Here is a 13,070-nt window from a genome sequence, read left to right as displayed (position 1 = left end):
TTTAAGGAATGTAATCTATTATTTTTTGAGGAATATTCACTAATTTGAAGTTTCTATTTTGATAATATTTCCTAGTAGAATACCTTCTTGAGAAGATAGAACTTTATAAAGGGCATCATTTTCGTCTAAAGATTGGATCACACTTGTTATTTGCACTGTATCTTTTTTCTCAAATGGGTTAAACATTTTCTATTTAGATCTTACTTAAATTCTTTATTTGCTTACTAACATATTTACTTTTCATAACCTACAACAAAACAGAACAAACTTTAACTCATTTGAAATATAATTACTCAAAGATTCTAATTTGAAGACTGAAATAATAAGATTCCACTAATCCAGTTAATAGTTCATTAAGCACTTACTATGGTTCAACCATTGAACCAGTTGTAACTGTGTAACCAGTTGTAACCAGTCTAACTGTGTTGAAGCTTGTGATTAAGCAATTGAAATACATTGTATACAGTGGTGTGTATTAATGTGTGTGTATGCATTTGTGTGTTTACAGTTCAGGTGGAAATGAATATAGGCCATAATATTAAATGAAAAAAAAAAACCAACCAAAAACTCAATCCGTGATATGATATGTAGCTGCGGATAAAGAAGTAGAAGGGGGCACAAACATGGTTTCACTTGTTGATAGGATAGGGTCAATTTATTTTTCTTTGTAAGTATGTTTGTTTGTTTATTTATGGCTGTGTTGGGTCTTCGTTGCTGCGCGCGGGCTTTCTCTAGTTGCGGTGAGCAGGGCTACTCTTCGTTGTGGTGCACAGGCTTCTCATTGCGGTGGCTTCTCTTGTTGTGGAGCACAAGCTCTAGGCCCGCAGGCTTCAGTAGTTGTGGCTCGTGGGCTCTAGAGCGCAGGCTCAGAAGTTGTGGCGCACGGGCTTAGTTGCTCCGCAGCATATGGGATCTTCCCGGACCAGGGATCACGGCATGTCCCCTGCATTAGCAGGCAGATTCTTAACCACTGTGCCACCAGGGAAGTCCCTATTTTTCTTTTATTTTGAATTCTACTGGCAGTCTTACAGAGTTGTTTTTGCAATAAAAAATGGCTAAACAAAAATGGATCCAGATTGACCTGTTTGTTTTGAGTGGATTGGAGCAGAGATTTGAAAGAGGAACCACTGGAAGGTTTGTGTAATACAGATACATCTATAAATCTTACAGGGGGAGTTTCCTGACATCTTCTATAATTTCCAAAATGTCATATTCCCAAGTAGAACGTTTTAGGTGAAGACTGTAAAGAAATGGTGAGATTTTGGTCTACATATTTTTAGTACCCAGAAGAAAAGACTGAGGAAGCTGGGAGTTTTATTTACTTAATATTAAATAACCGTAAGTTTGAAAATATTTGTATTATTCTACCTCCCCCATCCAATAGTACTTGGATGCAGAATATCTCATACAGTTTGATGACTCAGTATAAATGAGTATCAGAAGTATTTTAAATAAATGATAAATAATCAACTTGATTTGAGGATATTCTGTAGGCCCAGGGTTTTTATTTTGATGAAGTAGTCTGCCAGGAGAAGCAGGTGGTGAGATCCGCACTCGTGGGAAGAGAGTAAACATATTCTGGTTTACAGGGAAATAGAAAAGCAGAAGGGGGAAAATCACCTCGCCTGAGACAATAGACGCTCTATAAAATTGAGCCTCTTCATATTATCATAGAAATTACTTGCTGGCAGTAGTGCAAAAGGCTGTTACATATTATTGTTAATTGTGGTTGGAGACACAAAGCAATATGATCATTTGATGACTTATTTGTTTTTGGAAAATGACAGCTTTTGTGTGCCAGTAAATATCCTGAAATCCCCTGGAAATACTCTTGTGAATTTAGGAGCCAGCTGATCGTCCTTGCTTAGTACATACAATGGACTTTAAGGATGACACGGAAGTTTGTACTTAGCAGATTACTTGATGGTTCTGCGTCAGTTATCCAAAAAGGGAACACTTTCTGCTTGGTGACTACAAGACAGAGAGACCTATAACTTTGTCAGAATTTATGGTCGATGGACAGTGGCTTCACCAGAACACGGGAGGGGAGGCAGTTAGTCTCCAGTTTTGTGTGTGCTCTCCATCTTGTGCGGAACAGACCTGACAGCCACAGCGTTCCGCTCACTCCACTTCATCCGTCCCTTTCTCCTCTTCGAGAAGGGCAGGGTGAAAGAACAGCGAGGAACCTGAAATTCATCCTGGGTAACATAAACACAGTTCAGGCTGAGCGTGTCTGGTGTGCGACCGTCAGGTGCCATTTGCAGTGATCGGACACCACTTTGGAAGATGACACTAACCTGAGGTTTTAATACGATTGCCTCCAAGTGCCTGAGAAAGCCCTGTGTGTTTGCCTGGCACTCTGTTCTCTTATGACAGGGCTCTAGTTTTGTTTTGTTTTTTTCCTTCCTTTCTCTCTCTCTCTCCTTTTCCTGGAACTGCCACATGCTTAGCTGGTAATCTTTAAACCCTGGGCTGCAGTGACCTCTCATCATACGGCCACACATTAAGCACATCTTTCATGCTTCTCCAAACCAAACTCAGAAAGTGCCAGTGAATAAGTTGTTGGGGAAGAAGTCAGTGGGTAGCATTAAGGCCACCTGACTGGAGGCGTTAGGTGTGCACTTGGACTGAGTGAAAGGCAACCTGCAGAGTCGGGAATGAGGTGCTTTATCACATATTCCTAGAGGCGTAAAACAAGGGAGTAAAAAGCAGTTTTCAGAGTAGCTCCTCCATCTGGCTCCTATTGTGGATTGTTCACGCTGCTATGGCCAAGATTAACCCTCAAAAGGAGAAAGTCCCAAGCCTCTGGAGCTGTGACTTTTTACATGAGTATAGCATATTCTCTTATCAATAGGCCAAAGATGGAGAAGGGCATCCAATGACTTTTTCCCTGGAACTTACATTCATATCTGCTCAAATTACTCTGGGCATCCTTCTAGATCTATGTGACTACTCTGAAAACTTTCCATTCATTCCTTTAACTTTCGATCATTCATGTCAAATATTTATTGCATATATAATATATGCTGGACCTCATTCTAGCTGCTGGGAAGGCACTTGTGGGGATAAAAATAGAGAAATATCAAATATCACTATTCTCATGGGTTTGTGTTCTAGAGAGAATATATAAACAATAAAGAAAATAAATAAGTAAACTATTAATATGTTAGCAGGTGGTAAAGGAGCCTTTGGACAATACCCAGAGCAGGCTTTTGAATGCACAGTCTTTGACTCAAGACTCAGAAAATCAGACTAAAGGATGACATGGGATATTGTTGACGTGAACAGGAGGGTTTGCGATGGAGAGAAAAACCAGTGGACTCCATCCTCTTTCTACTTCTTTCCACCTTTCTCACAAAAGACTGTGACAAGTTTCGTCCCCCCAAAATGGAGACTAGACGAGGCTCAGCAGGAAGGAGGGTTGGGGTTAGGGGAACAATGGGAAATATTTCAGATTAAGGAAATAACCTTGGGAAAAGAAACCAAGGAGCCCTATAGGAGGGAAGAAAATGCACTCCTACGTTTCCTCCTCCTCCCTTTCAGTCTGTCCTGCCTCTTTCATTTCTTGGTGAAAACAGTTTCATGGCCTTGGTCCAAGGTAGGAGAGCGAACCTGACAGAGTCAAGGTCCTTGTTTGGCCAAGCGTTCTTTGCCTGTTCCTTTTCCCTCCCTTGTCATAAGTTTAGCTCATCTTTAAGCTTTGTGAATTTGCACACTTACCTTTCCGTTGTCTTCTTTCCTGAACAATTCTCTGCCGCAGATTATGTTGCTCACAGACCCGGAGATTGAGAGCAGTTTACTGATCAGCTCGGACGAAGGGGCAACCTATCAAAAGTACCGGCTGAACTTTTACATCCAGAGCTTACTTTTCCACCCCAAGCAAGAGGACTGGATTCTGGCATACAGCCCAGACCAAAAGGTGAGCGTGATCCCCTTGTTCCAGGCAGCGGCGTCTGGCTGTCCTAGGGAAAGACAGCTACTTAGTCATCGCTACGCTTCTTCTCAGCTGTCAGGCTGGTTCTGTGCAGCAGCTTGGACCCTGTGCCGGTGGGGCGAGGGGCAGCAATGTGGATCTCAGGCTGCTTGTTTGAGCTGTGTGAGCATCTGAAACAGCACACACAGGAAAAGCCAGACCCTAAGGAAGACATTGTGGAGAAGCAGTTCTTACCTGGAAGCTTCAGGCCATCAGGAAGCCCCCATGGAATCTGAGACAGTGCTTTGTGTATGTGAGATGTGATCATTTTTTTTTTGGAGTTAAGAACCCATAGCTTTTCTCAGAGCCTTAAAGGGAAGGATGACCCTGAAAGAGTGAAGAACACTAGCTAGTGATATGCTAAAATAGTGAGAGAAATGTGCATAGATAACATTGAGAATCAGGCACTCTCAGGACTTTTCTTCTCTTGCTGGTTAGGCTGAAGGATAGGTCTACGTTTTAGGAAGGCATTGAATGAAGTTATGCTATTGTATGTTTATCTGTGTGTATATATGTGTGTGTGTTCACACGCAATATGTATATGTATTTTATGGGATAAATGCTGTAAAATATATCATGTACTCTGTACTGCAGATACATTATAAAATACATGTAGCTCCAGCTTTTAAGGAACTTACATTTTCAGGTAGAATATAAGGCTAGCAACAGCAAAGACAATCAGATTAGAGTTAGAGGAAAAAAGTATACAAAGGCAAATGTGAGAGAGGCTCTAGCCATAAAAGCCAAAAGGAAAATAGGTAAAATATTCAAATGCTCTTTGTGAAATGCATGGTTCAGTGAGGTCATTCTGAGAATTATCCTCAAAGGAATTGTATGTTACAGATTACATATATTTAAACAAATACTGGACTTTCCTGAGTGAGGAGAATATTCTAGGGTTAAAACCCTAGAATACTTAACCAGGTGGTTAAAACCGTCTGGGCTGGTATAGACGTGTAGGGTTCTTCCTGAAGGGAGGGGAATAGTATAAACAACTTTTCAAGGTCTCTACTGACATGAGCATTTTTTAAAAAAATTAATTTATTTATTTTATTATTTTTATGGCTGTGTTGGGTCTTTGTTTCTGTGCGAGGGCTTTCTCTAGTTGCAGCAAGCGGAGGCCACTCTTCATCGCGGTGCGCGGGCCTCTCACTATCGTGGCCTCTCTTGTTGCGGAGCACAGGCTCCAGACGCGCAGGCTCAGTAATTGTGGCTCACGGGCCTAGTTGCTCCGCGGCACGTGGGATCTTCCCAGACCAGGGCTCGAACCCGTGTCCCCTGCATTGGCAGGCGGATTCTCAACCACTGTGCCACCAGGGAAGCCCAACATGAGCATTTTTGAGGACGCAAATTAAAATTCTCAGGATTGGAGTTTTATTCACACTGCCCTTACTGCCAAATAAAATGCGCATTAGCCTAAAAACAGGAAAGACTTACAATCAGTATTTTTTTCCTCTCAAGCAGCCTGGCTCCCTGTTCAGCAGAATGTACAATTTCATGCCTGGAGTCAAGCCACGGTGCGTCTAGTCCAGGATGGTGCAGTTACCAGAGGCAAAGCTGAGCAGCTCAGGACACAGAGTATTAGTCATTTAATCACTGGGTTTCTGTATTTTATTTGACAGTTGGTTAATTTTCCCCCTGATGCCAGAGGCACAGTGAGGGCCAGATTTACCTGGCTAGGTGAAAACCATGCATCTTTGCAGTTGTGTCGGAGGAGATGCCCAAAAATTTAACCCTTCACGTGCCAGGACTTCAGACAGTGATGCCATGAGCACTGTGGTCGAGGGGATAACTCTGGAGGAGTTGGGACACGTGGCTCCGACTCAACCACGTATGGGAATTGGTACTTGGGGTTGGCTTTCTTTGCCTTAAAATGTGTTTGTGTGGATAGTTATAATTGCAGGTGCACTTCCAATGAGACTGAAAAGAAAAAAAAAAACCCACAAATATTAGACTCCATGTCTGTTTTATGTGCTCAGCATGATGCACTGTTGCTATAAAATAACTATATCGAGGAGTATTCATTCCATCTAGGGAAAGAATATAAATACCTGTGAGGTCAGTAGTCTAAGAGGGACTAGAAAGGCAGATAGATCCTTCATTCACTCATGGTAGATACCCAGTCAGATGGATTATATGAAATTGGCAGCCCAAGTTTAGGAGATGGAGATCTTACAAAATTATTTCACCTGGACTTTAATGAATGTCGTATTTCTGTGGGGGGCGGAGGGGGCGCATTTTGCACAAGAGGGATGTCATAAACAATAATATAAAGTTGTAAAGTTAGAAAACTCACGTAAACAGGATTGTGAATGTGTCTATTTGGCTGAAACTGAAATTTGGGAAAGTTAATTATACATGTACTCCTGGAACCTAATCTTAATTTTTTTTGGACCACTTTGACTGTTAGGCAAAATAATTTTTGTTTTCCCAATTAGGAGCCTTTTGAACATTTTGGTCAGTGGAATTATGTGTTCAGAGCTATAGATTACAAAGATTAATCTGGTAGTAATATTAGAATGAACTATGGTGCTGTGAGGTCAAAAGCAAGAAGACCAGTTAGGATGGTATCACAGTAGTCTTGGTCAGGACCAAAAAGTATCTTTTGTGACCATAGACCAAATGAATTCTGTCATTTTAGAGGTAGAAGGAGCCTTAACAGTCTTTGCTCTGTATGTAGCTAACAAACCAAAAATCTTAGATGTTAATGAATTTTCCCAAAGGGGAAAACCACTCATTGGTGTCACATGTCTAAGTTCAGCAATTGGAATTTGAATATGATATTTAGTAGGTTTCACTACTAAATGGATGGTGATATCTGGAGATTAGCAAAGGGGCAGAAGCCAGCCTTTCTGCTAAGCTCTCTGTTTCTCCAGAAGAGAATGAAGGAGAAATCATCCTGGGAAAAAAGAATTATGGATCACCTGCTAATATGAGTAGGGGTTGGGGAAGGGCTCCTTATATCAGGGCTTGAATCACAGCATGAGGAGCGGGGCATTAGCGGGGAGTGGAGTGGGCTGCAGCCATCCAATGAGCCGTTAGCTGGTGGTGTTGGCCCGAAGTCAAGTGGAGGAGGTCTGTGGCCACTCAAGTGGGTCAGTGATATGGAAATAATAGCTGGCAATCACCCACGCATCACGGAGCTTTGAACCCTGATGAGATGCAGCCATGGGCCCTAAGGAGGGCCCCGTGCTAGGTGTTGGCAGGCCAGTGACTTTTGGAAATGGGAACACGTATTCGTTCATGTAAGTGTTGTTCATCAACATGTCTGTGACAGTTGCTACTGTTGCAGAACTCTCAGCAAAGATGGTAGCTTAGGTGCTAGGGTTCCCTTTGCCAGATGCTGTTTTCAGCCAGCCTGTGGTGGACAGAATCCTCAGGTAGGGAGCACCGTCTGTCAGAAGTTATTGCGTTGAGGTGGCAGCTCCGTCAGCACTCACCTGCTCACGGTCCTCCTCTCCTCTCCTCCCTTGTTTGCTGTCAGTGTTTTGAGGCATACGCTCCCCTTTTGAATACATAGCCACCTTTACTTTTCCCTTATTTCCCTGCCATTGCTTTCTCTCACCTTTAGTGAATGAGACTTTGAGGGCCCCAAAGACAAAGTCTGGATCTCTGGCTTGCAGGAAAGAGCCCATATGGTCCGTGGCGTTCTGCTCCAACTGCATTTCACCTTGAGTGTCTGGACTCTCAGTAGAGGCTTTTTGATGTGAGCATTTTAAGGGACTCGAAAGAGTTTGGTTGAACAGATTGTGCTTTCTGGCCCAAGATAGAGTTTTACTGGCCATCATTCCATAGGAAGCCAGATTTAAAAAAAAAAAAAAAAAAAAAAAAAGCTTTAATCAGGGAGAAATGTGTATGACCAAATGCCCTCAAAATTCATAAGATCAGGTTATTTTGACATTTTAGCCTTTTTTCTTATTTTTTCTTGGAGAAATCTACCTATGATATTAAATATCTAGGTGATTGCCAAGAGGTAAAATTTTTTTGAATGAGCATGTGACTCTCCAGCCACCACTAGAATGACTGAAGAGAAAAGGTTTGGGACCTTTTCCCCTTTGAAGCTCTAAAAGAAGTAGCTTGACTTCTTGAAAAGCCCTGTTGGGGGGCATGGTATAGACACAGGCGACAGACTCCTTGGCCTCTGAAGGGTCTATGTGAGGATGTGCCTTTGGAAAGCCCTGGAATTTTCAGAAAAATAAGCATTACAGACATTATGGAAACTTCATGCCAGATGGGCAGAGGGATACCTGTTATGTACAGCCTCACCTTTTAAGCTTCCTACAAAACAGCCGTGAATCATTGTGGATGCCGTGAAGAATTCCACAGCATTTATACCAGGACCACCAACATCTCACTCTCCGTTATTTAGTTTTGTTATTTCTGTGATTAAGCAGTAGGCAAACCAAACATTCTGCTCCTTCCTTTTGTTTCTTGGCATTTGGAAACCGAGCAGCCAGGAGAACAGAGGTACAGAGCTTCCGCTTCCTTCCTTGTTTTCCCCCCACTTCCTTGCCTCAGTACAGGAAACCACCCAAGGAAGGCTTAGCAGCAGGCCAAGTGTGCCAGATTACATCTTTATTTTAATTTGGCAATAAACTAGGGTACAAACTGTGCTCTGAAACATTGCCTCCAATGGCATCTCTCAGTCTGTCTCAAACACCTCACTAAACATGATGTGTTGGGAAACAGTGGAAATGAGGGAAAACAAAACGCAGATGTGACTGAAAGAAAAAAACAGGAGAAGTGCGTAAGAATAGGCATCTACCTCAGCTCTGCTGACCATCCTGGGGCGCTGGGCTCGGGGCCTCTCTGTTAAGGGTTACACTGTGGAGCAAATTGTATAGGGGCGAGTCTGCAATGTTGTGAAGCCAACGTGAACGCTCCTGGGACTCAGAGTGCCTCATAGCTGGGGAGGAGAGACCCCCTTGCTCGGCTTATCCGGGCGGCAAGCCCTCTCCTACAGATGTACCTGCTGCCCCTGACCATGAGCAGGAGGGTCCACTTTTCTCCAGTCCTCCACAGTGAGCTTTTTCTCCCCACTCTGGATGCACAAGTCCTTCTAGACCGTGGACTCAGTTCCTACACAGATAAGCAAGCAACTAACTGAATAACGGCGGCTGGGTCTGGGCTGTGGGAAACTGGAGAGCACGTGTTCATTCAGGAGGGTGGGGTGTGGTGGGGGGTCTTGGTGAGCTCCCACCTGCTGTTCTTGCCACCGAGGATGGCTCATTCAATGTCACCAGACTTTTCAGAGTTTTTCGAGAGAAGTAATCCTGCTTTGTTTGAGATATGACATTTTCCTATTTTTAAGTGTTTATAACTAACTCAAAAACTTAAAACAGAAAGCCGTGCAGGGCAAGTCAACCTCATCTGCTGCCTTGTCTTAGTCCCCAGATCACCTTTTTTCTTATTTCTCTGTCTTTCCCCTTATCTTTGTTTTTCTCCTGTTCATGGATCTTCCTGTCAGTTTTATTTCAGGAAACGTTCCACTGTTTTGTGAATTTAAAAAAAAATGCATACAAATGAGTGATCAATTCTGTGGAGGGAGGACAAAACCCTTAGGACAGTTTGGTGGGTCACCCTTCATTTTGTGGCCGTTCTAGAATATTCATGAGTTTGTGTTGTCTCACTTGTTCTGGAGCCCTATGAGTCAGCAGTCCAAGTAATACCATGTGGGAGCTTGCAGGATCTCTGTTCTCCTCTATATTCCAAAGTATCAACGTTTATGAAAGAAATAAGAAATCCTAAGGCTTGCACGGTTGCCTCACCTTCAGTATTTTGGTAAATATGTGTAAGATACACTTAAAACCAAAACATGGCTTTAAAGGAGGAAAGCACGTTTTCATAAGGAAACCCTATTCACAAATAATTGAAACCCTAAATATTAACAGCGGCAGTCTCTGTATAAATGAAGGCAGAGTTTGAGTTAAAATCGTATATTGATAGAAAAGGAAAATTATACTGCCAGTGTGTTTGAGAGCATACAATAGAATTTTAGTAACTTGCATAAAAGTAAATTTTTAAAAGAAGAACTGCTTTTAGCTTTCTCCTTTCTTTCTTTCTACCAGTCCTGCAATTTTATTTAAACAGTTTCATATACATTTCTTTAAAAAAAACAAACAAACAAACAAACACAACTTTCTTTTTAATCTTTCCTACTTTTCCTGACTGAACACTAACAGATGGCCATTGCTTATCACGACAGCTTTGAAAGCCAGGAATTCTCTGGGAAATAATGACTGCTTGATAAGGGAAGAGATGTCAGCATTTCCCAGAACTCAGTCGTATTGGTTTCTCACCAGCGATAGACAGCACAGCAAGTGAGGCAGGAACATCAGCTCTCTACTCTGTCAGGCCCTCCAAATGGCCATGTGACCTTCAGCAGGTCACTTAACTTGTAGAGTTTTGCCAGCTGTGAAGTGGAAGCAGTAACGGTACCTGGCTCACAGGACTGTTTGAGGATGCTGTGATAATGTATGTAAAACACTCAACACAGAGCCTGGCACATGGCTAGCACCACGTGAATGCCAGCCAATGTATTATTCAAAGACCTAGGAGAGAGCCACCTGGTGTGGCATAACTAGGTTTAGACGCAAGGCTTCCTTAGCCGTAATCCGGTGTCTTCCCAGTACGTGACGTTATACGTATTTAGTCAATGTTGAATGTCCTCTTAGACAATCACTAAAAGGTACCACTGAACCGGAATGAACAGAGCAAGCAAGAACCGATATATGGTACTCAGAAAATATTATTGATTATAGTAACAGTAAGCCATTAAATATTAAAGTATTTGCCTTTACAGCAACTCTGTTTTTGAGTAGACCTAGCAACCCCTTAATGTCAAAAGGGCAAGATTGAATTAAAAGATAAATGGATCCTTCAAATTCAACCCCCTGGGGATATTCAAATGATTTCTGCACAAGCACAAACACTTAGGAAACTGATACCTACCTAATGCCATGACGTTTCCCAAGGCACTACATTAAAAGGCACTCAGTTATTCATAAGAAATATGTGGAGCGTTATATACCATGCTGCTTTGGCAAGATTTCCATGTGCTTGAAATTTCCCAATGTCAGAGCTGATTTCTAATCTCATGAATATGTAAATAATTTAAGTATTCAAGTACAAAACTGGCAATTAGAGTGGAAACCAGGGAGCTTGCTGAACGTCAACCGCAATGCTTGTTTATAAAACAAATTCTCCAGCTGAAATGCCATCTTATGTAAACGAGGAAGGCCTGTGTTCACTTTAGCTAACTTGTTTAACCAAGTTGTATCATTATTTTTCAATTGCTACCTGAAGCAGTTTGATCTACCTGTTCCCAAATTTGAACGAAATGAGCTACAAGAATAAGGAGAAATGGATATTTTTGAATGAGTGATTGGGATTAAGGTTTGGACAGATAGAATTATGCTTTTTGGTAGCTATTTAAACTTTGAAATAAATTACATTTTTGCTTGTGCAATTTTTTAGCCAGCTATTTTGATCTATTCTACCCACCAACGCTTGTCTAAATGGATTAAGATGCCTCCTTAATCCAGGCACCAGTCTGGGAAAGTTTGAAGGACATTTGACATCCTAAGAGGGCATGGACTTTTTTCTTAAATGAGCTCGAGGGATATCCAGAAAAAGCTATCTCTGAGTGTGGCCCTTTAGAATCTAGTAATGGTAACATTTTCTTGTATCCTGCCTTATCAAGCATGGTTGCTGCCAGCAGTGTTGCCAAGGAGGGGAGTGGTTTGAGAAGGAGGGAGTCTTGGCCTTGTAAATAGACATATTTTGTGAAGTTATGACTCTGTAGGTTTCATACTAAAATTTTTTTTTAAATGTTATCTTTTCCAACTTCCTTCAGTATAATAGGATAGTGTAAGTTCAGATTACAAATGGCACATTAGGTCTTCCAAGAGATCCAGAGGCCCAGCCAGGATCTCATAGCTGGCAAGAGGAAGAGAAACCAGAAGTCAGCACCCCTTCTAAAATGACCGGGTCCCTTTACTGAGCTAGACCCTTAATATAAAATACTATGAGATGGCTTTCCCAAGGCTTCCAGATGGGAGAATTACCCTCCTCACCTCCATTTCCCACACCCATCCTCACTTGCTCTTCGGCCCTTTTCCGCACCTCCTTTTCCCTTCAAGTGAGAAAAGCCTAGTTCCCGAGCCGGTGGAGTGGGTTCCCTCGCCCCTGCCGCTCCCACATGGGTCCCTCCTCCAGCCATTGCTACTGCCACCACCTCGGTTCCACTCAATCAATTTTTGCTGCATGTCAACACTTATTACCGAAGAAGTGATACATTTCCTCACCACCCTCCTGTTGTCTTTGTGAACAACAAGATGCATTTTCCAAGAAGTTAAGAGAAACTAAGGATCCAGTTGGTGGCCACTGAACAGAGCGAAGGGTTGGGACCTCTAATCTTCATGAGCAACAAGGACATTCTAATCGTAATGAATGGTTCAAGTACTAATATCCCGCTACTCCAGGTAAATAGTTAAGAAGAACATAGGCCTCAATTCAGTATTTATCGATATAAAGGATTCTTGCCAGAATGGTGAGTTCAGTCAGGGTATTAACATTTTTGGATTGCAAAGTGTAATCTGACTGTGAATAGCAGGTGATTAATATACCAGAATAATACTATCAGAATCAGAGTGGATAAGAATGGTTTTTTGGGCCTGCCTGCCTGCCCTCTTGCTGTGCTCCTGCTTAAAGAAATTAGTCCTTCCTTTCCGACTTAGTCCCTGGAAAGAAGTTTCAGCCTGAGAGCTTGCGGGATCTTGGTTCCCAGGGCAGAGGTTGGGCCTGAGCTCCTGCGATGGGAGCTCTGAGTCCAGACCACTGGACTAACGGAGAACCTCAGACACCAGGGAATATCAATCGGAGTGAGGCCTCCCAGAGGTCTTCATCTCAGCACCAAGACCCAGCTCTATCCAACTGCCTACAAACTCCAGTGCTGGACATCTCAGGCCAAACAACCTGTAAGACAGGAAAGCAGCACCAACCATCCAAAAAAAAAAAAAAAAAATTGAAACGACAAAAAAATTTGTTGCAGAGGAAGGAGCAAGGTAAAAACCTACAAGACCAAATAAATGAAGAC

The 13,070-nt window shown here is 42.4% G+C and overlaps 1 protein-coding gene across 6 annotated transcripts in view; it reads left to right on the top strand.

Annotated features, from left to right (window-relative positions):
- The window catches only part of SORCS1 (sortilin related VPS10 domain containing receptor 1), a 578,863-nt gene that overhangs the window by 354,222 nt on the left and 211,571 nt on the right, over positions 1-13,070 (top strand). For all 6 annotated transcript variants that reach the window (XM_068548518.1, XM_068548515.1, XM_068548517.1 and 3 more), the window contains one exon: positions 3,761-3,919. In XM_068548518.1, the coding sequence (XP_068404619.1) occupies positions 3,761-3,919 (159 nt within the window). The remainder of the gene's footprint in view (positions 1-3,760; positions 3,920-13,070) is intronic.

Source organism: Eschrichtius robustus, chromosome 7, assembly GCF_028021215.1.
Source record: "Eschrichtius robustus isolate mEscRob2 chromosome 7, mEscRob2.pri, whole genome shotgun sequence".
Taxonomy (NCBI): domain Eukaryota; kingdom Metazoa; phylum Chordata; class Mammalia; order Artiodactyla; family Eschrichtiidae; genus Eschrichtius; species Eschrichtius robustus.
This window is presented reverse-complemented; position numbering and strand designations above follow the sequence as displayed.